This window comes from Sus scrofa, chromosome 7 (genome assembly GCF_054392235.1).
Source record: "Sus scrofa isolate SSC_HxYL_T2T_F1_AM1 chromosome 7, Sscrofa_HxYL_maternal_Yorkshire_Landrace_v2.0, whole genome shotgun sequence".
Classification (NCBI taxonomy): Eukaryota; Metazoa; Chordata; class Mammalia; order Artiodactyla; family Suidae; genus Sus; species Sus scrofa.
In genome coordinates, this window is record NC_139389.1 from 21356572 (window position 1) to 21379486 (window position 22915).

Sequence of the window (22915 nt, forward strand, 5' to 3'; positions counted from 1 at the left end):
GAATTTTTATCATGATTAGATATTGAATTTTATTGAAAGCTTTTCTACCTCTTGACATGATCATGAGTTTTTTTGTGCCTTGATAGTGTATTATTAATATGGTGAATTATAAAATATGAATTACATTGATTAATTTTTGAATGTTAAAACAAACTGGGATAAATCTCATGTAGTAATGACCTTTTTTTTTTTTTTTTTTTTTTTTTTTTTTGTCTTTTTGCTATTTCTTGGGCCGCTCCTGCGCTCCTGTGGTATATGGAGGTTCCCAGGGGTCGAATCGGAGCTGTAGCCACTGGCCTACGCCAGAGCCACAGCAACGCGGGATCCGAGCCGCGTCTGCAACCTACACCACAGCTCACGGCAACGCCGGATCGTTAACCCACTGAGCAAGGGCAGGGACCAAAGCCGCAACCTCATGGTTCCTAGTCGGATTCGTTAACCACTGTGCCACGACGGGAACTCCTGACCTCTTATCCTTTAGATAGATAGATAGATAGATAGATAGATAGATAGATAGATAGATAGATTGCTGAATCTAATTTGCCAATATTTGTTTTAAGATTTTTGTGCCTATGTTTATGAGAGATGTTTATTGGTCTATAGTTTCCATTTCCTTAATGCTTTGTCTCATTTTGGTATGCATATTTAATATATATCCTAGAGGTAAATAAAAACTAGTTTCTCTCTGGGCCCATTGTCTTATTAACCAGATATAACACTGGTTGAACACTGGGTGAAATCTTTCCACAGGGTATGTATCCATCATTCAATGGCTCATAGCTGGACAGGTGTAGACATGAAATGTGTGATGGATATATACCACTGATGGTTATCTCAATGCATGTTTTTGAATATTGTAAATTGAAATGTGCAAGTCCTAGTTTGAGGACCAAGGGCAAAGGAGGAGGAGTAATATGAACCACTGCTGAGTTCAGCAATAGTTTCCATGAACTATAAGTGCCCTTATTTAGTGACTAGCACCACAATGTCATCTCAAGAAGGATTTTTTTTTTAACCTTTGTATGTACTGCTTTTTCCCTAGTGCCTTGAAAAGCTCTCAGTATATATGATTAGACAAACTTAATAAATGCAGACTAGATTCAAGGTGTTTCAGGAGGATAGAAATGGAGAGTGAAGTTGAATATTTGAAGAGATTTTAATCTTGTATTTGCAGGTAACACTACTCATTAAGATTGTCAAACTTGTATGTGTAAGACACAGATAAGACAGCTATTTGTCTCCATACATCAACACTGAGTCAAGTTCACTGGAGTTTGTTCTTAGTCATAATACTTATCTGTGTCTACATTTAGCCTTTTTATCTCACATTGATTCTAGTGAGAGCACTTAAGAATTTTTATTGGCTTCAGATTCTGTAGTACAATGACCAGCCCATCTATACAACATGTAAAAGATCCTGGGTTTGATTCCCAGTGAAACTACAAAATCGCTCATGTTTCCATTCAAAAGAAAGATGGTGACCTTTATGTTGCCCCTCACAGATTGTAAGATAACTTAGAGACTAATTGGTTGCTTTTCCAGTTTCCTCTTCTGGACGCCCATTAAAAAGCATTGTGCAGTGTGGGGCCATGCTGACTTGAACTATCAGATAATCTCTCTAGTTTTCATAATGGCCCAAGAGACAACAAACACAAAATATTTTAAAATAGTACACAGTTGGAATTCCCATTGTGGTACAGTGGAAAGAATCCAACTAGTATCCATGAGGATTCGGGTTCGATCCCTGGCCTCGATCAGTGGGTCAAGGATCCAGTGTTGTCCTGAGCTGTAGTATAGGTCACAGATGCGGCTCAGATCCTGTGTTGCTGTGGCTGTGGTGTAGGCTGGCAGCTGTAGCTCTGATTCGACCTCTAGACTGGGAACTTCCATATGCCGTGAGTGTGGCTTTTAAAAAAAGCAAATAAAAAACTGACACAGCCAGTGCCTGGTTGAAAAGATTCTCATTATTTTAATTCCATAGCAGTTATAATGTTAAGTACTTATAATTGCAGAAACAAAGTTTACTTTAGCAAGTTTGAGCATTATGGGTGGAGAAATGGAGTTAAAGAAAACTTCAAGTGTATGAGCTCAGAAACTGGAAGGCTCCAGTTTTCTTTTAATTAGATGTATGATTTCTCACAGAATCACATTTTAAGGAGGGTGGGTCAGAAATTCTTTTGTAATTCTGTAATGAAACGTGAACTTTCTCACAATGTTAGTGGAGTGAAAGTTGCTACCTATGTAGGAAAATTTGGCACTACTAAATAGAATGGAAAACACTTTTTTAAGGACTATATAATTTTTCTATGTCTGATAATTTAAAAGGTAATTAAAAGCCTGAGAATTTAGAATAACTGTAGCCACCTAGATCCAAATATCTCTATATATTAAAAAACACACACACACAAACATAACCAAATAAAACCACATCTTCTCACCAACTGGGAGACAGAGAGAACTACAAACTTCAAATTATTCTTACATAAAACTAAAAACATGCAATTCAAGCATACCTATCTCTCGGGAGTTCTCAAAGGCAAGTCTTAAAAAAAAAATGCTGACAAAACAGGATAGCCACACTGGGGGGAAAAAAAACCTTTCACCTTTATCTCAGAGTATATGCAAAAAATTAACTCAAACTAGATCATAGACCTAAACAAAAACACTAATTTATAAAACTCTGAGAAAAAAATATGGGAGAAAATGATCATGACATGGATTAGGCAAAGGTATTTTAGGATAATACAACATGAACCGTAAGGTACAAAATTTTTTAATGTTAAATTTTCTCCATCAAAATGAAAAATTTGTTTTTTTGTTTTTTTGTCTTTCTGCCATTGTTTGGGCTGCTCCCACAGCATATGGAGGTTCCCAGGTTAGCGACTGAATTGAGCTGTAACCACAGGCCGGCCTATGCCAGAGCCACAGCAATGCTCACGGCAATGCTAGATTTTTTAACCCACTGAGCAAGGCCAGTGATCAAACCCACAACCTCATGGCTCCTAGTCAGATTCATTAACCACTGAGCCAATATGGGAACTCTAAAAATTTCTGCTCTTTGAAGGATATCATTTTCATTAAGAAAATAAAAAGACAAGTCACAAATTGTGAGAACATATTCAAATACGTAAATGAGGAAAGGATGGGATCCAGAATACAGGAAGGTCTCTTACAAGGCAATAGTAATTACAAAACCCATTGAAAGTATGGGCAAAGGACTTGACTAGACACTTCAAAAAAGAAAATATATATATAAAAAAAAGAGCTAATAAGCATATGAGAAATGTGCATTACTCATTATGAGGACTGAAAATTAACACCACAATGAGATAAAACTTTAAGTAGTAGACTACCTGAAATACAAAAGTCTGACAATACCAAGTGTTGGATAGGTATGGAGCCAGGGTAATTCTCCTATAATGCCATGTAGAATGTAATATGGCACCACCACTTTAGAAAACATTTGGTAGTTTTTTTTATAAAATTAAACATTTACCAAATGACTCAGCAGTTCCACTCCTAGGTATTTACCCAAAAAGAAATGAAAACAGGGGAAGGATCAGGATGGCAGAGGAGTAAGACGTCACGCTCACCTTCTCCCACAAACACATCAAGAAATGAAAACATATATGATTGTTAATTTTATGTCATCATGGCTAGGCCACAATACCAAGATATTTGATCAAACAATAGTTTAGATGTTGCTATGAAGGTACTTTTTGAATGAAATTAACGTATTATCAGTAGGCTTTGAGTAAAGCTGATTACCGTCCATAATATGGGTGGACTTCACTTCAATCAGTTGGAAATTTTAAGAGTAAAAAGATTGCAGTATCCCAAGGAAAAGAGAATTCTGACAGCAGACTGCCTTTTGACTCAAGAGGCTATATCAACTTTTCTGGGTTTCCAGTCTATGGAAATACTCTGCAGATTTTGGACTTGTCAACCTCCACAATTGCATGAGTCAATTTCTTAAAATCTCTTCTCTCTTTCTCTTATATGTATGTATATATGCATGTATACATATTAAAATGAGAAAAGCTCCAATTTCCCAACTGAGTAGGGAAATTCTTTCCTACCACATTTTTCTTCCCTGTGAGTCTCCTTTATTTTTAATAGAACCCTTCACTTCTGGTCACCAAATGTGTGGAAGTTTTTTTCCCCAGACCAAGAAATTCTCTGTGACACCACCTGGGTGTCCTACAATGTCAAACCTGTACTATCTACCCAGAGGTAGTTTCAGATCCTACAGGTTAAGGGCTCAATCCCATAAGACTGCCCACACTACACACACACACACACACACACACACACACACACACTTTAACATCAGTATGAAAGTCAGATGGCTAAGAGCCAGTCTTCCTCAACTCCCCCTTACCCTCATTCTGCCCATCTCCTCTGCTCACATAGTGCAGTCTGGCACCAAGTCTTGCTTCTTAATACCTCCTCTTTCAACTGCCTCCCCATGCCCATTGTTAACTACCTGTTGTTAACCAGGTAACTGCCTTGTTTGAATCTCTTTAATGTGTGTTGATGTCTTCAGTCCCCCACACATTTGCAAGTCTCCAGTCTGTCCACATTTGCAAGACTCCAGTCTGTCCACATTTGCAAGTCTCCAGTCTGTCCACATTTGCTTCCTCCTTCATGACAGCCCGAGAACTCTAAACCCAAACTTGTCTCTTTCCTACTTAAAATCTTTCCACAATTCTCCATTATGTTTGGAACCCTGTCCACACCACATGACTTAGTTTATAAGCATATCCATGATCTGCCCCTTCTCCCCAACCAACCAACCAACTTCCAACTTCCTTGGAAGTTAGCTTAATATATCTACTCTATCCTCCAGACTGGCCTGTGCATATGTTTTGTTTTTGGTCTTCAAGACCCTTCTCTTTTCTGTTCCACATCCATAATTTCCACTAATCTGTCCTCCTCCTTGCTTATTCATTCTTCTGTCTCCTGTATTCTGCTGTTGGCGGCTTCTAATGAATTTTTTATTTCAGTTATTGTATTTTGCATCTCCTTGTTTAAGGTTTATATCTCTTTGCTCAGTGTTTCCTGTAAATTATCCATCTTTGCTTCCAGTTTATTTCCAATGTCTTGCACCGTCTTCAGCATCAACAGTCTAAAGTCTTTTTCCTGGAGGCTGAGAATCTCCTGATCACTTAGCTGTTTTTCTGGGGTTTTTTCTTTCTCCCTCATCTGAATTATAGTTCTTGTCTTCTCATTTTTATAGGTTTTTGGTGTGGTGACCTTTTTACAGATAATAGAGTTGTAGCCTCTCTTCTGGTGTCTGTCCCCTTTGTGGTTGAAGTTGGCTCGGGGGCTTGCTGTAGGCTTGCTGATGGGAGGGACTGATGTCTGCCCACTGGTAGGTGGAGTTGATTCCTATTCCTCTGGTGGGTGGGGCTTTGTCTCTGGGTGAGATTGGAGGTGGCTGTGTGCCTCCGGGTCTTTAGGCAGCCTGTTTACTGATGGGCAGGGCTGTGATCCCACCTGGATTATTATTTGGCCTGGGGCTTCTCAGTGCTGATGGGTAGGGCCAGATTTTCCCAAAATAGCCACCTCCAGAGAAAGGCAAGCCGCTGAATATTCTCAAGAGCTTTGCTAGCTATGTCCTTCCCCCACAACAAGCCACATTCACCCCTGTTTTCCCAAGAGGTCCTCCAAGAACTGCAGTCAGTTTTGACTCAGATTCCTGTGGAGACTTTGCTTTGCCCTGGGACCCAGTGCACGTGAATATCTGTGTGCGCCTTTTAAGAATGGGGTCTCCATTTCCCCCAGTCCCATAGAGTTCCCATACACAAGCCCCACTGGCCTTCAATGCCAGATGCTCCGGGGGCTCTTTCTCCCAGTGCCAGATCCCCACATGTGGGAGTTTAATGTGGGGCTCACAACTCTCACTCCTGTAGGTGAGTCTCTGTGAAACAGTTACTTTCTGGTCTGTGGGGCTTCCCACCCGGGAGGTATGGGGTTGCTTATACCATGTAATCGCCCCTCCTATCTCTTGAGTGGCCTTCTCTTTGTCCTCTCGAGTAGGATATCTTTTTGAAAGCTTCCAGTCCGTTTGGTTGAAGATTGCTCAGTATTTGGTTGTAAATTTTGTTGTTTTTAGGAGAGAAGTTGAGCTCCAGTCCTTCTATTCCACCATCTTAATCTCCCAGTTTGCAATACCCTTCTCGACTTGGTTCCCAGAACACACACTTTAAAACAGAATTCAAGTTTCCAGTCATAGATAAAATAACCTTCTGTCCTGTCTCCATTCTCCTGGAAACTGTCATTTGTTTTAGAATCACTGACTTATTTACCAATCTCCCCACTAAATTGTAATCTCCAAAGCAGGAGTTTTCCTTCACTTCTGAATGTCTGGTACAAAGCATAATACAGGACATTATAGTCATTACTAGATAAATGTTAAATGATTATGTAAATAGCAGTCAAAAAATGTTTAATTCTTTTCCTCTTGCCTATCTCATCCCCCCGACTCCGTAAAATGGCAGTCTTGGGTTTTAGAATGCCTTTACAAGTTGAAACAGCACGGACATCTAGAGTCATATATACCTGGGTTAGAGTTCTAATTTTGGTGATTTGCTAAGTGAAGATTATGTGAACACAGATTTTGGAGCCAGTAGGGTTTAAACCTCAAATCTAACCTTTACTAACTGGGTGAGTTTTGGCAAATTTCTTAACATAGCATTCTGCCTCTGAATTGACATGTGTTAAATAGTAATTCCTATATCATAAACTTATTTTGACAATTTATTTTTATTTTATCAACCAATTTAAGATTGTTTATTTTTCTAATTAGGTCTCTGCCAAGGTATCCATAAAACAGGAGATGATGTATTCATGGAGTAATTCTTGCCTTTTTTTCCCTATCAAGATGATAAGTGCTAAGGAAAGTGTCATAGCTTGTTCATAGACCTCTCAATGGTTATGGTCCAGAGGTCAGCTTAGGTATTTGCTGTTCCTTCTTTTCTCCCTTTGTTCTCAGGCCCAAGAGTCTTCCTGCCCTACTTAACCTATCTGAGAGATAGGATATAGAAGGATATAGAAGGTGATTTTATAAGGTACAAATTAAAAGAAAAAATGATGTGTAAGCTTTGGTTCCCTAACTGAGCATTTCTGGCTCATACTGGAGATAACATGACCTATGCCATAAAGTGAAGAAGCAAGGTCACACCACCCTGTTTTTTCCTTCCCTGGCCCTCCCACAGGTGCTTTCATGGGTTGACAATTGATCTTCAAGGAAATGTTGGATTCAAGATCAAGTTGCATTAAAAGATTCTCCAAGAACCAGCTGAGGAACAAAGTAGCAAGAAATGAGGTATCAGCCTTCCTAGGAGACCAGATAAAGGGAACCACTACTTAGAGCCAAAAAAAGAAGGCTAAGATTTGCAGAGAATCCATTCCTCCTCCCAAAGACACAGCAAGAGGGCAAGGACTGTGCTCGTTGCTTCCTTGGCACATCTGTTTCCAGAAAAAAAGCAGGAGGTAGTGTCCTGACTGAGCTCATCCTTGACCGAGAGAAGAGGGCAGGGAGCAGAAGGCAAGGCTCTGTTCAATTCCAAAGGTTTGGTTCCACTTAGCTTCATTCTGCTATTACCACTAGATACTTTATTCCTCCATCTTCTTCTAGGATGTAGATTAGGACCCACAAGGTGAATGTGTAAATCTCTCACCTTAGATCTGAGGTATTTTTGCTGTAGAGAACTGGAAGAGACTGAGGCACTTCACTATCTGGAGGTCCAAATCAGAGTACAAAGGGCAAGGAACCAGGTTATTTCCTGTGGGCATGATGCCTTCGGAAATGTCCTTTCTCCCTATTCTTTGGGGTTTTGGATTTTGCGCCAATGGAAAATGAAGGAGCTGCCAATCTGAAAGCTCCTCTCCCAGGAGAGCCCTGGGCAGGTGAAGAGGGCATCTCACAGACAAGGCTACTGCCTGCCTTGACTGACCCAGGTACAGTGGTGCTCTGAGCAAAGGGGGCCATTGAGGGGCTTCCAAACATAGTTTTTCTTGCAGAAATGCTGGCCCTCCCCAAGGCAAAAGGTGCGCTCTGGTTGTCTTGGCTGCAGCCTTTTCCATAGGGTGTGGTCCCACTTGGCACTACTCCAATGCTGAATGCTCCAGAGTTGGAGCTCACACCAGAGGCAGTCACACTGATCCCAGACTCTCCACAGTCCATAGGGGTCACTAATCCTCCAAAGGCAAAAGGGCGTGGGGCTGTGCTACCAAACACTGCATTACAAGCCCCACTCTGGTGGGTTGGAGTGACAACTCCAAAACCACTTGTATTAGCTTGATCAAAGGGAAAACCTACCGGAGTGCTGCCAAAGTCTGACCGGAGGGTGGCAGGGATGTGAAAGGTGGAGGCTGATGGTGCCATACCCCCAAAGGCTGAGTGCGTGGTATTGCTGAAGGATGGCAGGGCTGAAGTTGGTATCGGGACTGAGGATGCCACGGTTGAGTTTCCAAAAATGAAAGAGTTACCGAAGCTTGGGCCAAGGGCTGGTTGGGGAGCTCCTTTCTTTTGCCCATATGCAGTCTCAAATGCAGGCTGGGAATTGGCTCCCAGGGATAGTGGGAAATATGGTCTTGAGCTTGACCCTAAGGGAACTGTGAATGCTGAGGTAGAATTGGAGATCCTAGATGACAGTACTGGCTGGTTGGTGGTTACTAGGGCTGAGGTTGACAGAGAGCTGCCCATAGCCCTAAAATTAGCAGTACTCCTTGTAGGGGATATCTGGACAGCACTGGGAAGAACCTGACTAAAGATGGTGACTGTGTGGACAATAGGAATGGTAGGACGCTGGTGTGGTAGAGAAATGAAGCCTGTGGCTGGGGAGAAGCTGGCCGACAAGGTACAAGCAGTCCCAAGAAGGAAAGTGTGGCAAGTGGAAGGGATGGAGTAAATGTTGCTCACGGTACTGGTAACATTCACCATGCCAAAATCCAAAGGTGGCTTAAAAGAAGAGTCTTTGGATGTGGTGGCTGGGGTGGTGGACATGACTACAGAGGTAGCCTTGACTAGGCCATGGAAGAGATGGGTAGAAGCAGGAGGAGGTGGAGGAGACTTCTGCTTGAAAGAGAAAGGCGCTATCATGGGCACAGTTTTAAGTGTCTTTATGCTGCCAAAGATAGGCGTGAAGGTGGGTGTTAAGATACTCAGAGTTGAAGATGCTGCGGCTGTATCTGAAATTCTGGAATATAAGGAGCCTCCAATCTCACTATTGGGTGGGAGCCCTAAAATAGATTTTGACATGTGGTCAGCAGAAGTTGCAACAAGAGGTGTAGATGCAGGAAGATGGGGAGCTGGACTACTCATTAGTCCAAACAAAGCACTTTGTGTAAAGGCAGGTGAGTCTCCGGGCACAGCAGCTTGAGAGGTTGAAGGTGGCCATGTGGTGTCAGTGACTGATGATGTGGGAGCAACAGGGGTCAGAAGAATGAAAGCAGCTGTGGGTTTTGAGTCTGAGGAGGTGCCTGAAAGGGGCTCTGACTTCGAGCACCCAAGTGGGGCCAGCAGGCTTGCTGTCAGATGTGAATGGGCCACACTGATTGCCTCTCCTGTAGGTTGTGAGAAGGTCAGTGGGCCTAGAGGCTTCTGCATTTTATTTAAGCTTTCCAACTGAGGATTGGTGCCCTGGGTTGAAGCTGTTTCTGCAGAAGGCTGGGCAAGAGACAGAGAAGGCTGAATACAAGACCAAGTCTCAGCGACAGAGTCTGTGGTGACCTCAGTCTTGTCCTCTCCAGCTTTGTTGCTCCATTGGAGTCCAGCTTTCTTCCCTAAGGCCAGGTCTTCAGGGACTTCATAACCAAGCTGGGGAGGTGGAGTCGGGGACAGCAGGTACCCAGGACTAGATAGAAGCAGTGGAATCTGATTTTGCTCCCCAGAGCTGCCAGGTGTTTCTGGGGATTCGTCTTCTACCAGTGGGACCGGAGAGAGGGTGTGATGACATTTCCCTTTCTTTTTCACTGGCCGCTCTGGTATCTGGAGTGACACATTGGGAATACTTCTCTTCCAAGGCTCAAAGCAATCTCTAGAAGAGCTGTAAGAACTTGTAATAGCATTTCTTTTGGAGCTAAGGGGGCCACCCGTGTGTGTGCTGACCAAGGAGCCCCTAGAGGAGCAACTGGGCCTCTTATTGAAGCTGTGATCTGAGCTCCTAGGGCCGAGACTTCTCTTCAGAGGCCCAGGCCTGGGCACAAAAGAAGTGAGGACTCCATTTTTCGTCAGAGGCTTAAATGCAGATGGGCTAGTCTCTAGAATCCTTTGCTCACTGACCAAGCTCTCTGGAAACAGTGGTTGTTCCAACCTCACTTTCCCTTTCTTGCACTCTCCGAGGGCCCTCAGCACTGTCTCCTTTGCACAGGGGTCTGGGGGCTTCTCAGAGAGTGAGGACCCTCCAGAGTTGATTACCTCTGCTGGGGAAGCGGAGGGAGGCACTGTCAGCTCTGGAGGAGCGATCTTGATGGTCACTGGGCTCCACATTGCCCTGGGGTGCCGAAGAGACCAAATACTCCGCTTGAAGTAACTTTCCCACCAGTCTGAAGGAAGAGGCCCCATGATGGAATTCTGGGACCTCTTCATGGGAAAGCGCCTCCAAGCCTCATTGACCACCCACGTGGCGGGACGTTTAGGATCCCAGTTCGGTGGCCTCCTCGCAGGTCTGTGCCGTGGGGCAGGGTGGGCACGATGGACGTGCTGAACCCGGTGGATTTGGTGAAGAGACTGAGCTGGCCGGCGGTTCACCGGCCTCTCCGACAAGTCTGGGCGGCCCGCTGCTGGGGACGATGGCGAGGGTCCCGCCTTGCCCAGGAAACTGCCCATGTGGCGCAAAGAGGCGGAGTCGGTGCCTTTGACTTAGGGGTTTGGCTCCCGAGGTTTCTGACCTTTGGTGACTTAGCCGCAGTCCAAGGGCGGAGCGTTCCGACGACGGTTGGGATCCTGGCTCGAGGAAAGTGCAAGGGTCTCGGAGCGCTCCACAGCCTCCAGGTCTGGCATCCCAAGGTCGGCGCCGGGTAGAAGCAGAGGACACGCGGGACCTCTGCAGCCCCGGTAGCTTGCTCTGCTATTTTGAGGCCTAAGCTGGGCGCTCAGGCCTCTGTTCTCTCCTCTCTGGGTTGCAGCTCACCCAGGAGAGGGATTCGAGAGGAAGCGCTCGGTCCAAGTTCACCAAATCGCGAAGCTAGAGTCTTTCCGGCGCCGGGTCTCCAGACACTGGCTGCGGCCGGCCTGGAGGGTCCAGGCTCCCCGTCCCAGCACTTGATCCTGTCTGCCCGCGGGCTCTCAGGATTCGGAGCAAGGAGTACAGTCCGAGCCCCGTGAGTGGGAGCGGCGCTCTCGGGACCTGTGCAGCCCAGATGGCGTTAGTGGCGCCGGGAACACTGGAGGCCGAATTTGCTGGTTTGGGATGCTCTCTCTTATCCTTTCCCTTTTCCCTTTCGTTTCTGCAGTCAGGAGATGTCAGTCGTTTGCCTCCTGGGAGGACGAACTTCGGACGCAGCCACCTCCCGACCTCGGGCAGATTCGCCTTCCCAGGGCAGAATCCGGGTCGCCCTTCGATTGTTTGCACTTTTGAGTATGCTGGCGCGATTGCAGTCTGGCGCGGTCTGGAGGCTTCGGAAGATTTCTTGTGTTTCGACCCAGATCCTGAGCCCTCCCCAGGCACCTGGCTTAGTCCCTTGCTCGGCCCACTCCCATTGTCTCTGCAGTCATGATCCTCACCGGGACCAGTGGGGTTGGAGCTCCAGGAGGGGAGCAAAGAGGGAGATTTAATTTAAGGCTGAATATTCAGGCTAAGCCAGAGTGAACTAAGTGATTAACATTCTGAAAAATTCAAAAGCAAATAACTTTTAAACATTTCTAAAATAATTCATTCTAATAACAATAAAATTGGTACGGACTGAATACGACTCTTTCAAGAAAGGTAATTTTAAGGTTGTCCGAGAACGAGTTCCCTATAAAACTCATACTATCCGAAAACGGGTTCTAACATCTCTCACTTCATTGAGCTCTTTCTCCTTGAATTGGTATGTCTGCAAAATTTTACGCTAATATAAGTTTATGCTTATAGTTTTTATTCGATCATCCTACTATTCTAGTCTGCACCAAAATATAGGTATAAATATTGAAATCTGAAATTTAATATTTGATGGGACCACAAATCTGCGTTATAATTCATTCTTTTGTTTTAAGTTATATTTGCATTTACTAATGGTATGAAATCAAAACCTCATAAGCAGATAATAAATTTGAAAGCCCCTTTACTGGAAGATGAAGTGGATGTGGAATTTGTCACCTCTTTCCCCATGAAATCACACACAATATACAGGACCACCTAAATGAAGGAGCAGAAGGAAGGAATTCTACATTTTGGAGCAGTGTGCCACTTCAGATAGGTGGAAAGGTTTTAGAATTGCCTAGTGGGAATGGTGGGGTTTCAGAGTAAGGTGGGTAACAAAACTCCAAACTAATGAGGATTCTCAAACTGGTAAATTTTTATTGGTTAAATATGGAAGACGTAGAAACTGATTTTGTTTTCGTGTGGAATAAGGATTAGTAAAGAAGTAAGGGGATTTCCCCCCGTAGCAGAGGATGGTTTCGATCCATCGACCTCTGGGTTATGGGCCCAGCACGCTTCCGCTGCGCCACTCTGCTACGCTTACTAGAGTCATCACTGTTTTTCCCTCCACGACTAAGTCACACTTCCTGTGCTGCTAGAACATTTTCTTCTCTACTTCCTTTCGGATGGTTACCCCCTCCCCATCCCAATGTTCATAGGAGATCCGCTCTTCCACAACCAGGTGACCTCCGATCATCTTCTCCAGGTCTGCATTTTTCCAACCAGCCAGAGTGCCCAAGCTTATTATAAACACTCGCACCCCCTTCCCTCTCCTCCCAGGAGCGGCTACAACCCCACCCTCGCACCCCCTTCCCTCTCCTCCCAGGAGCGGCTAGCCTCTGTAACAGAGCATAGGAAGAGTGCGCGGAGCAAAACTCTAAGTGGACCTTTCTCCAGGAGAATCTCAGGAGTCATGGAGCCGGTTCTGCTGCCGCCGGAGATGAATGGTTAACCCGATTCCTCTCACTCCACCTCGTTTTTTGCCTATCTGAAAAATCTCACAATCTTTTGAATAAAAGAGCGGTGTTTTATTTGCTTGAAAGGCCTCACGATTTTTCACAAGACGGGGCCCCTGAAATAGAATTAACCCAATTTATTGCTCAAATTATTACATAGGGGCCACAATTTCGATTGGATCTCGTTTGCGACCGTTTTGACTAAACAAATAGAAAATTTTTAAAAGCTAACACCTTCCTTTCCCCGTGGTTTATATTAGAGAGCAGAACTTCGGGGAAGTTCCTGAACACAGCTCTCTTTGCAGCTGCCTCTGTGATGACGCTAGATAAGGCCCCTCTGGAAGGTTGTAAACCTTTTATCTTTAGTACTGTAAGGTTTTGGATAATGCGCATAATGAGTTCCTTCAGTCACACAGCTAGGTCTGTATGCTAGTGGGGTTTTTTTGTTTGTTTGCTTGCTTTGTTTTGTTTTTCTCCGTGTAGTCTAACTCCCTGTCCACAATAAACCTTAAGGGGTGATGCTGGAGTGGCAAGCGCAGCCCCTGGCACCACCCAAGGACCCTCTTCGGATCCCCAGACACACGTACTGTCCTACCTGAGCCCATTTATGCAGCTCAATCCTCTGTCTCTGAGAACCGGTGGGAACCAGCGCTTCCTGGCACAGGCAGAGAGAAACAACTCCTGTCACCTACCGTGTTTCCATCAAGGAGGCTCTCACTTGAAACAGCCTCTAATATGGTCCTTCTTACGGCAGTCAAAGGGGGATGGATCTTCTGTTTGGCGAAGATTTTCTCAGGCCAAAACTGGAACATGGGTGGTCTGGAATTCTGATATGTTTTCCTGGAATTTACCTGAAGGGAGGAGGAGGAGGGTGCCCAGAGACAGGCAAGACACGTGTTTCTCTTAAGAGATCTTCTGAATCCAAAGAAAACCGAACTCAGTTATTCCTTTTGGCTCTTATCCTTTCCGATCTTTTTCATCTCAAGAAGATGCTGCCATCTTCAAACTGTATCCTCTCAAAAAATCAGTATTTTTTTCAAAACTTTTCAGACTGCAACTCAGAAATATATTTTGTCACAACTCAATACAATATGAAAACATATCTATCTATAGTTACATAATATATATCTGTACAGTTACCTATCTATATGTCTATGCCTATCATCTATATCCATAGCAATATAACTATAAACAGAATATCAAATATCAGTTGCTGGTTAAGGCTGAAAGTAACTGACTTCTTGGCATTTCCTCATTCTTGTCAGGGAAAATCATCAAACTAACCCTACCCAAGTTTTCTGAACCAGAACAAAATGTTACAGTCGCCTGAACAGGGACTTGAACCGAACCCTGGACCCTCAGATTAAAAGTCTGATGCTCTACCGACTGAGCTATCCAGGCTCTGCCAAGACCTCCTTACTTTGTGTCCTTTGAAGAGTCCTTTGTTTTTTTTTTTTTGTTTTTTTTTTTAAGGGGGGCGAAAAGGGAGAGAGGTAGGGCCTCTTAACGCCCAAAGAAAACTTCAACAAATTTGATATTTCTCCTCACATTTTTTTAGTAGACATTTAACATTTTTCCTCATAAGTTTCAATTTTTCTGAAAGACACATAGTGATTTGTATCAAAGGAATCTTAAAACTATCATAATTTAAAACTTACCAACATCTTTTAGGAGAGAAGAGAAAGCCCTTGTTAAACTTCTGTGAGAGATTTTACATCGATATTTTAGTTCTTCGAATTTGTTATTTCCATCTTGTGTCTCTCATAGAATTTTATCCTAAAACATTATTTTGTAGTTCGTCTTTTCTTAAGCTTCCTACCATGTTTCTCTGTGCTAAATACAGGTATAAACATGGAAATCTGATGTATGTTATTTCCTTTGACCTCAAATCTATATTAAAAATACTTCTTACAGGTTGTGTTATATCTGCGTCTACTTGTACAAAATCAATCAAGGCATAATATAGATAATAACTTGAAAAACCCTTTAATAAATAATGTAATGGAAGTAAATGTGTAATTTGTCATTCTTTCTCCTCCATGAAATCATACACAAGACCACCTTGATTGATTCAGGTTTTCCAATTGTTCCCACAATGGGAATCCAGAAGGAGAGAGCATTTTTACACCCCAGGTCAATGTGCCACAGTCAAATGAGTCTTAACTTATCAGAAACATCTTAATTTATCAAGTAGAAGAGTGAGATTTTTTTCCACAGAAGGTGAGAGTGTGGGACTTGTGTGCCATGCTTCTACGGCAGACAGATTCTCAGGCAGATTTTAGAAAGTTTTTCCTTAGGAAAGGCAAAATATGTAAGATCTAGAAACAGATTTAGTTCAACTGTTTGAACACAGCTTAACAATGGAATTCTTTATAACATGCGCCAAGGTTGTTTCCGATGCCTTGATCCCTTGGTTACTTGTCCAACACACTTCAGCTGCTCCACTCCGCTTCTCACAAATAGTTTTTCAAAGATGAGAATGGTTTCTTTTCTTTCCTTCTTTTTTCCTGTGTCTTTTTTCTTCCTCCTCCTAGCTCACTCCTTTTCTCGGCCTTTTTTCAGTCCTCTTGAGAACCAGATGGTTCCAGGAGGGCCCTTCCCACCCCAAGTCTAACTCTTTCCCAATCTGCCAAGTATTCAGTCTCTGAACTCGCTTCTTCAAAAGCTTGTCTGGGTTTACCAGAGGAGCTGCAGAGGAAACCCAGGAGCCAGGGGAGCAAAGCCTTGAGGAAACACTTGCTTGAGATGAACCTATCAAAAATCTCTCAGATTCTCCTTTGCCAGCAAGGAAGCCAGATTTTCAGAATTCCACTTCTGATTGGATAACATCTGGATGCATTTTGACAGGGACTGGGAGTTCTTGTGTTTGAAAACAGGATTCTTATTTTGGGAGCTGGTCTCAGGGAATAGGCTTTTGGAAGCCTCTGCACACCAAGGCCCCTGTTGTTTGTGACTGCCTCTGTACAGTACCCTCCAGGGATTGCACTGCTAGATGCCACATAAGAACTTCACTCCAAAAACAAAAAACAAACAAAAAAAACTTCACTCCATACAGAAGTAACTAGAAACTACAAAAATATTGCCCACAAAGTCCAAATTTTAAATGTCTCCTATTTAACTTCCCTCCAAATGTTTGCAGTGCCTCCTCTGATAGAAAGGGGCAGGGGAATTCCTAACTCTTTCATGTCCTCTCTTGCCTTTGGACTTTGAGGTTGCATTTCCCCTGGAATTCCTTCCCCTTTTCCTATTTGCCAGTTCCTACTTGTCCTTTCGATCTCAGTTCAGATATTACACACTACCTCCTTCTGGAAGCTTTTGCTTACTCCTTAGGTCTGGTTTAGAAGCTCCTGGAATATACACAGGATCCTGAGATTATTTCAATCCTATTAACAGTGTTTATTACACATTGTATTATAACTATCTCTTGTGTGAGTTTTTCACTAGCAAGTTCAGGGCTCAGTCCTTAAATATCAATATATGCAAGTATCTTTCCATCTTGGACTGCATCTTTAAACTCCAAATTCACATATGCAGCTGCCTTCTCAACAAGTATTTTATACTTAACATTGTCAAAAACTGAATTCCTGATCTTTGTCCCAAACTTTCTCACGGATCTTCCCCATCTCAATAAATAACTGTCCCATTTGTGCAATTATCTGTGAATCCTTGCTTTGGCTCACATCGTACATCTCATCTATCAGCTCAACCTTCAAAATATATCTGTAATCCAGCCAGTTTGTAGTACTTTCATTGTTATCATATAGAAATCTATCATTATCTCTCAGGTAGATTATTGCAATAGACCCCTCACTGGTCTCCCTGTTTCTATTAACCTTGCTCCTTTCCTGTCTACTCTATAAACAAAGGAGTAGTGAAAAATTCTCCAAGGGTTCAAAATTCTTCAAGAGTGTCCCTCTTGTTCAGTAATGTTGGAGGCATGAATATGCGACACGACAAAGAATGGAAAGAAAAGACTGGCGCCATAGAGTGGCTGTAGAAGGTCAGTCTATACAAAGTCTTATGACTCTCTCATGACACCTGAGGCGAAATGAATGAGAACAACATCAAAGAATGGCATCTGGAAAACAAGATTGCTGAAGCACAGATGTTGTTCATGGAAAACCATCAGCGCTGACATTCTCAGGACTGGAGCCTTGGGAGATTTTTGGGAGCGGCCATAGATGGCTTGAAGCAAACAACAAATTATGGCCTGGGAGGGCTAAAACATTTATGATTACTTTATGTGCTTAGGAATGACTGTCCTACCATATCTTGCTTCCAATCTGTTTGAAGTAAAATTCCAATGTATCCCCTGCATGTACAAGGAAGTAGAAAATAGTAAATAAAAACCATGAGTTGGCTCAGAGGGTTGCTATTGCTTCTTGAAGGCTGTAACCCCCGATCCCCACTCTATTTCTGTGTCTCTTCCCTCTTATTTCTGTGGCACCACTGACTTCGGGACCTGGGTTGACGAGCAGGCCTTGTCACAGTAAAAAAGCCAAAGTGCTTCTAGTGGCCTGCAAGAGTCCTCCCCTCCTCTCTAGCTCCTTGCTCTTCCTAAACAAGTCAGACACACTCTACCTCAGTCCTTTGCACACACTGTTTCCTCTGCCTGATAATAGCCTTTTCCAAACAGGCACCTAATTCATTTCTTCATATCCTTCAGGTCTGCTCAAATATCACTTTCTCACTTAAGTCTTATCTGTTCAACATATTTAAAATTACAAAACATTAAAAAGAAAAAAAACCCCAGCTATCCCTATTATATTTTCTGCTTTATTTTTCTTTATTTATACTTATTGCCATCTACTACACTTTATATTTTACTTTTTCATTGGTCTGCATTTCCCATTAGAATGCAAACTCCATGAAAATAGACTTTTATTAGAGTCCCCTTGTGGTGAAGTGGATTAAAGATCTGGCATTGTCACTGCAGTGCTCCGATTGCTACTGTGGTGCAGGTTTGATTCCTGGTCCGGGAGCTTCCACATGCCACAAGTGCAGCCAAAAAAAAAAAAGACAAGAAAATAAAATAGAGAGTTTTGCCCATTTCGTTCACAGATATAGTCTCAGTATCTACAAGAGTGTATGTCAAACAGCAGCTACTCATTAACAATTTGTTGAATGGTCTACCAGAGTACAATAAATGCTTTTCCATAGGTGGATGTATAAGCAAATTTCAAGAGTTTAACCCTCAGAAGGGAGAGGAATAGTCTGTTCATAGGCAAAGATTCTGGATTCCATTAATATAGCTCCCTGTTGTGGTTGTGTATACAAACCTGACTGAGTTGCTAATGATAGTCCCTTCATTTAATTATGTGACCCATCATGGCTAGTTAATGTTTGTGCAAAGACTTAAAGCTTGACCCTATTAGGACCTGAGACTTCTAATCCTACTTGGAGAGCTGCAGATGTTCATCTGTGTAATCACTAGTTGTTCCACTTTCCAAACCTTCAAATGTCCTGGAATAAACCCTGACTCCTGAGCAACTGGAACTAAGAATGGATGAAGATAAACACATGAGGTCTAAGGTAGTGGGACTCTAAAGAAGATATAGTTTCCTGTAAGAGTTCTGAGTAGCACATTTAAGAAATTTTATTTATCTGGTTGTTTTGTATTTTGAAAAGGCATTACACTCATAGAGTTCAAAAGAAGTATAAATAGTTATAAAATTAAAGTTCCCCTCCCATTCTATTACTCACCTACTTTTATTCCTACTCTTTTATCCATCATCTACAGGTTTCTACTATTATTAATTTATTATTTATCCTCTGGAGTTTATCAATTTGCATATAAGTATATATATTCTGAGTCTTGTTTTTGACACCTCACAATATATTTTGGGAATCTTTACACATTGATAACATGGAAAGCTGTTGTCTTTGCTTAGTTTTACATTTTGTTGTGGAATAAAGCATGCAGAGAAATAAATAAAACCTTATTTCTACAGCTTAATGAGTAATTATAAAGTGAACACCCATTTAGCCATTACTCAGGAAAAAAAAAAAAAAGAGTGGAGTTCCCGTTGTGGTGCAGTGGAAATGAATCTGACTAGGAACCATGCAGGTTTTGATCCCTGGCCTCGCTCAGTGGGTTAAGGATCCAGCATTGCCATGAGCTGTGGTGTTGGCCAGCAGCTACAGCTCCAATTAGACCCCTAGCCTGGGAACCTCCATATGCTGTGGGTGCAGCCCTAGAAGACAGAAAGGTTAAAAAAAAAAAAAAAGAGTAATTCTGGCACTCTGGAAGCCCTCTGTATGTTCCTTCCATTCACCTTTGCCTTCCACACTCTTCTTATCCCTCCAGAAAACCACAATCCTGACTTTTATGGTGATCCTTTTCTTATATTCTTAATACATATTACCACCTAAGATTACATCCCTAAACAATATATCATAATTATGTGGATTTTAAAACTTATATAAGTATAATCATACTAAATCTTTACTTTGTATCTTTTCAAAAAACTACGTTTGGAGTTCCCATCGCGGTGCAGTGGTTAACGAATCTGACTAGGAACCATGAGGTTGTGGGCTTGACCCTTGGCCTTGCTCAGTGGGTTAAGGATCCGGTGTTGCCATGAGCTGTGGTGTGGGTCGCAGATGCAGCTCTGATCTTGCGTTGCTGTGGCTCTGGCGTAGGCTGGTGGCTACAGCTCCAATTAGACCCCTAGCCTGGGAACCTCCATATGCCGCGGGAGCAGCTCAAGAAAAGGCAAAATACAAAAAAAAGAAAGAAAGAAAGAAAGAAAAAAAATTTTGTTTGTAAGATTCCTCCATATTGTTATGTGCAGCTCTGATCTGTTCACTGTCAATTACTGAATAGTAGTCAAAATAATTTTCCAATTTACTGTGATTGTTCAAGTTGTTTCCAATTCTAGCTATAAAACACAATACCATTATGAACATTCTTATAAAAATCTCCTGGTGTACATGTGCACATGTTTCTCCTGGGTATATATCTAGGGCAATAGGGTATGTGTATCTTCGAATTACTAGATAAAGTCCAACTGTTTTCCAAAGTAGTTGTATCATTTTAGACAATAATGGAGATGAAAGTTCTTATTATGTTACATCCTTGCCAATTTTTATTGCTTGTCTTGTTAAGTAATTCTGGTGGAAGATCAGTAGTATTTAATTATAGGACAACTTGCATTTCTCCTAATTTCTAATAAAGTTGATTGCTGTAGTTTTTAAAAATATGTCCACAAATTCTTCAGCACTCATTTTTTTTTTGTTTGGTATAATGATCATAACAATCTGATTTCACAGGATTTCCATCCCACGGCACACTTCTTATTAAAAGATGGAGTCTGATACCCCTCTCCTTGACTATGGGCTGGACTTAGTGAGTCATTTCTAAGAAACAGAATGAAGCAGAAATGACATTATGACATCACAGGCTAAATAAAAGACAAACATATGCCTGACTCATTCTCTCATAAAAGCTATAGCTTTCATAGAGTCATGGACTCATAAAAGTTCTTTATATATTATATTCTATATTTTCATGTTAGTCTTATAAGTTATTCATGTTGCAAATATCTTGTCCCATTCTGTGTTTCAATCTTAGTCTTATAAGTTATTCATGTTGCAAATATCTTGTCCCATTCTGTGTTTCATTCTTAGTTTTTTTTTTTCTTTTAATGACCGGAGTTCCTCATTTCACTTAAATTTGTAAATATAATATCACTAAATTTATCAATTTTCCCCTTATATTTAGTGCTTTTGTGTTTTATTCCTTTAGAAATCGTCTCCTAGCCCAAGTCTTCAGGATATTTTTTGATATTCTTTTCTAAATGCTTTATAATTTTGCCTTTTATATTTTAGCATTAATGCAGCTGGAATTAATTTTTATGTGTGGTGTATATTTTCCACATGGATATCTAATTACACCAATACAATTTATTGAAGACTTTCCTTTCCTTACTCTCCCACAGTACCCTGTTATAAGCCAAATGTGCTCTTTTTTTTCTGTTCCATTGATCCATTTGTCTATCATTGCACCAGTATCACTCTGTCTGAGTTGATATGGCTTTAAAGGAAATTTTCCTATATGGTTGAGTGTCAGGAGACATGTTTCTACAATATTTTCTTAGCCTCTTTGCTGAAAACTCCATCTTCTCCTGCTTTACTTTACCCCATATTCCTGCTTGAAAAACAGTCGCAGTGCTGGTAAATGACTTAAGCTTAAGAACAAAGAAAGACCTAAAGGCATACATTATTCATATGGTCAGCTGAATGAGGACATAATGCGATGGTCTAGGTATGCTGGACCTGTGCAGATTGGCATGCCATTTGCGCAGCATGATATGTCCTGTTAAAATAAGAGAAAGAGGAACCTCATGGTCCCAAGTGGTTTATGAGCAGTCATTAGCAGAATATGCATTAGCAAAGACAACCAAGGTACAAACCCAGGCACCCAGGTTGCTGCCGATAGGCATGCCATTTGTGGAAGCACAGTGATGATTTTCTAGATGCTATGTATATATAGCTGATGCCAAGCTTCCTCAATGCTAATGATTGTTAAATGCCTAAAGGTCAGAATAAAAGCTTAACCATCTACCAGCTATGTGACTTTTAAAATAATAAAAAAACTATATCCTGTACCTATAGCTCCCTCCTCACTTGATGTAATCTCAAAGAGCACAATAAAAGCAGTGTGGTTTCTTGAGGTGGCGCTCTTGGTCCCTGAGACCTTGAGTCCCCCAGTTCCCACCTTTAATTAAGATAAATGTCTCTGTGTCTTGTTTTGTGTTAACTTTTTCCTTAAGTTTCACAGCACCCATTCTTCAGCCCTCACCTGCTGAGCTGGTCCCAGCAGTTGAGCAAGGGCTTAAAATGAAATAGCCAAAGCAATCTTGAAAAAGAAAAACAGAACTGGAGGAATAGTATCAGATAATACTACAAAGCTACAGTTATCAAAACAATATCACATTGGCACAAAAACAGAAATACAGATCAATGGAACAGGACTGAAAACCCAGAAATAAACCCAAGTACCTATGGTCAACTAACCTATGAAAAAGATAAGAAGAACATACAGTGGAGGAAAGATGTTCTCTTCAATAAGTGTGCTGGGAAAATTGGAAAGCTACGTATAAAAGAATGAAATTATGTATTCTTTCAAGAACCTATGAAAACCGTAGACTCTCTTCCCAGAAGATTGCATAACCCATTCACTCAATTTTGAGAGCAGTTACAAAATAAAGTTAATAGTACTAGAAACACAAATATACTATATTAACAATAATTAATTTGAAAGTGTAATGGAAAACAGATTTTATTCACAAAACCTAGTTCCTTTCATCTGGGATATGACAGACAAAATGTTTCCAAAATATAACAATTCTAGAGAGTTCCCATCATGCCTCAGTGGGTTAGGAACCCAACACATTTTCCATAAGGATGAGGGTTCCTTCCCTGGCCTTGATCAGTGGGTTAAGCATCCAGCATTGCCATAAGCTGCAGCATAGGCTGCAGATGCAACTCCAATCCCTGTGTTGCTGCAGCCAGCAACTGCAGCTCTGATTTGACCCCTAGCCTGGGAACTTCCATATGCTGCATGTGTGGCCTTTATTATTATTATTATTGGGAGGCACGGCTGCAAAAGCAATAGATTGATAGAGCAGAAAATACGACTGTGAAGCAGGCCAAGTACCTAAAAGAATATGGCATATGAAATTCCAAATTAGGAGTAATTGGATAGCTCAGTAACAATTCTCAATTGTTATTCAACCATTATAATAAGCAAATATCCCAAGTGATAGTAAGAGTATTCAACTTAGTAGAGAAAGCTGAGCAAGTTACAAGATTAAATTTGGATGA

General features: G+C 41.8%; 1 protein-coding gene and 2 non-coding genes across 3 annotated transcripts; all 3 read right to left on the bottom strand.

Annotated features, from left to right (window-relative positions):
* Positions 1-6752: 6752 nt before the first annotated feature.
* POM121L2 (POM121 transmembrane nucleoporin like 2) lies at positions 6753-12588 on the bottom strand. The gene has a single exon (XM_003356560.5). It carries the CDS (start codon positions 10835-10837, stop codon positions 7784-7786), a length of 3054 nt encoding a protein of 1017 aa, XP_003356608.3. The 5' UTR covers positions 10838-12588; the 3' UTR covers positions 6753-7783.
* A 7-nt stretch (positions 12589-12595) lies between these two features.
* Positions 12596-12667, bottom strand: TRNAM-CAU (transfer RNA methionine (anticodon CAU)). Its single transcript has one exon. It is a non-coding gene; the product is annotated as a tRNA-Met (tRNA).
* Positions 12668-14410: 1743 nt separating this feature from the next.
* On the bottom strand, positions 14411-14488 carry TRNAK-UUU (transfer RNA lysine (anticodon UUU)). Its single transcript has one exon. It is a non-coding gene; the product is annotated as a tRNA-Lys (tRNA).
* Positions 14489-22915: the final 8427 nt, after the last annotated feature.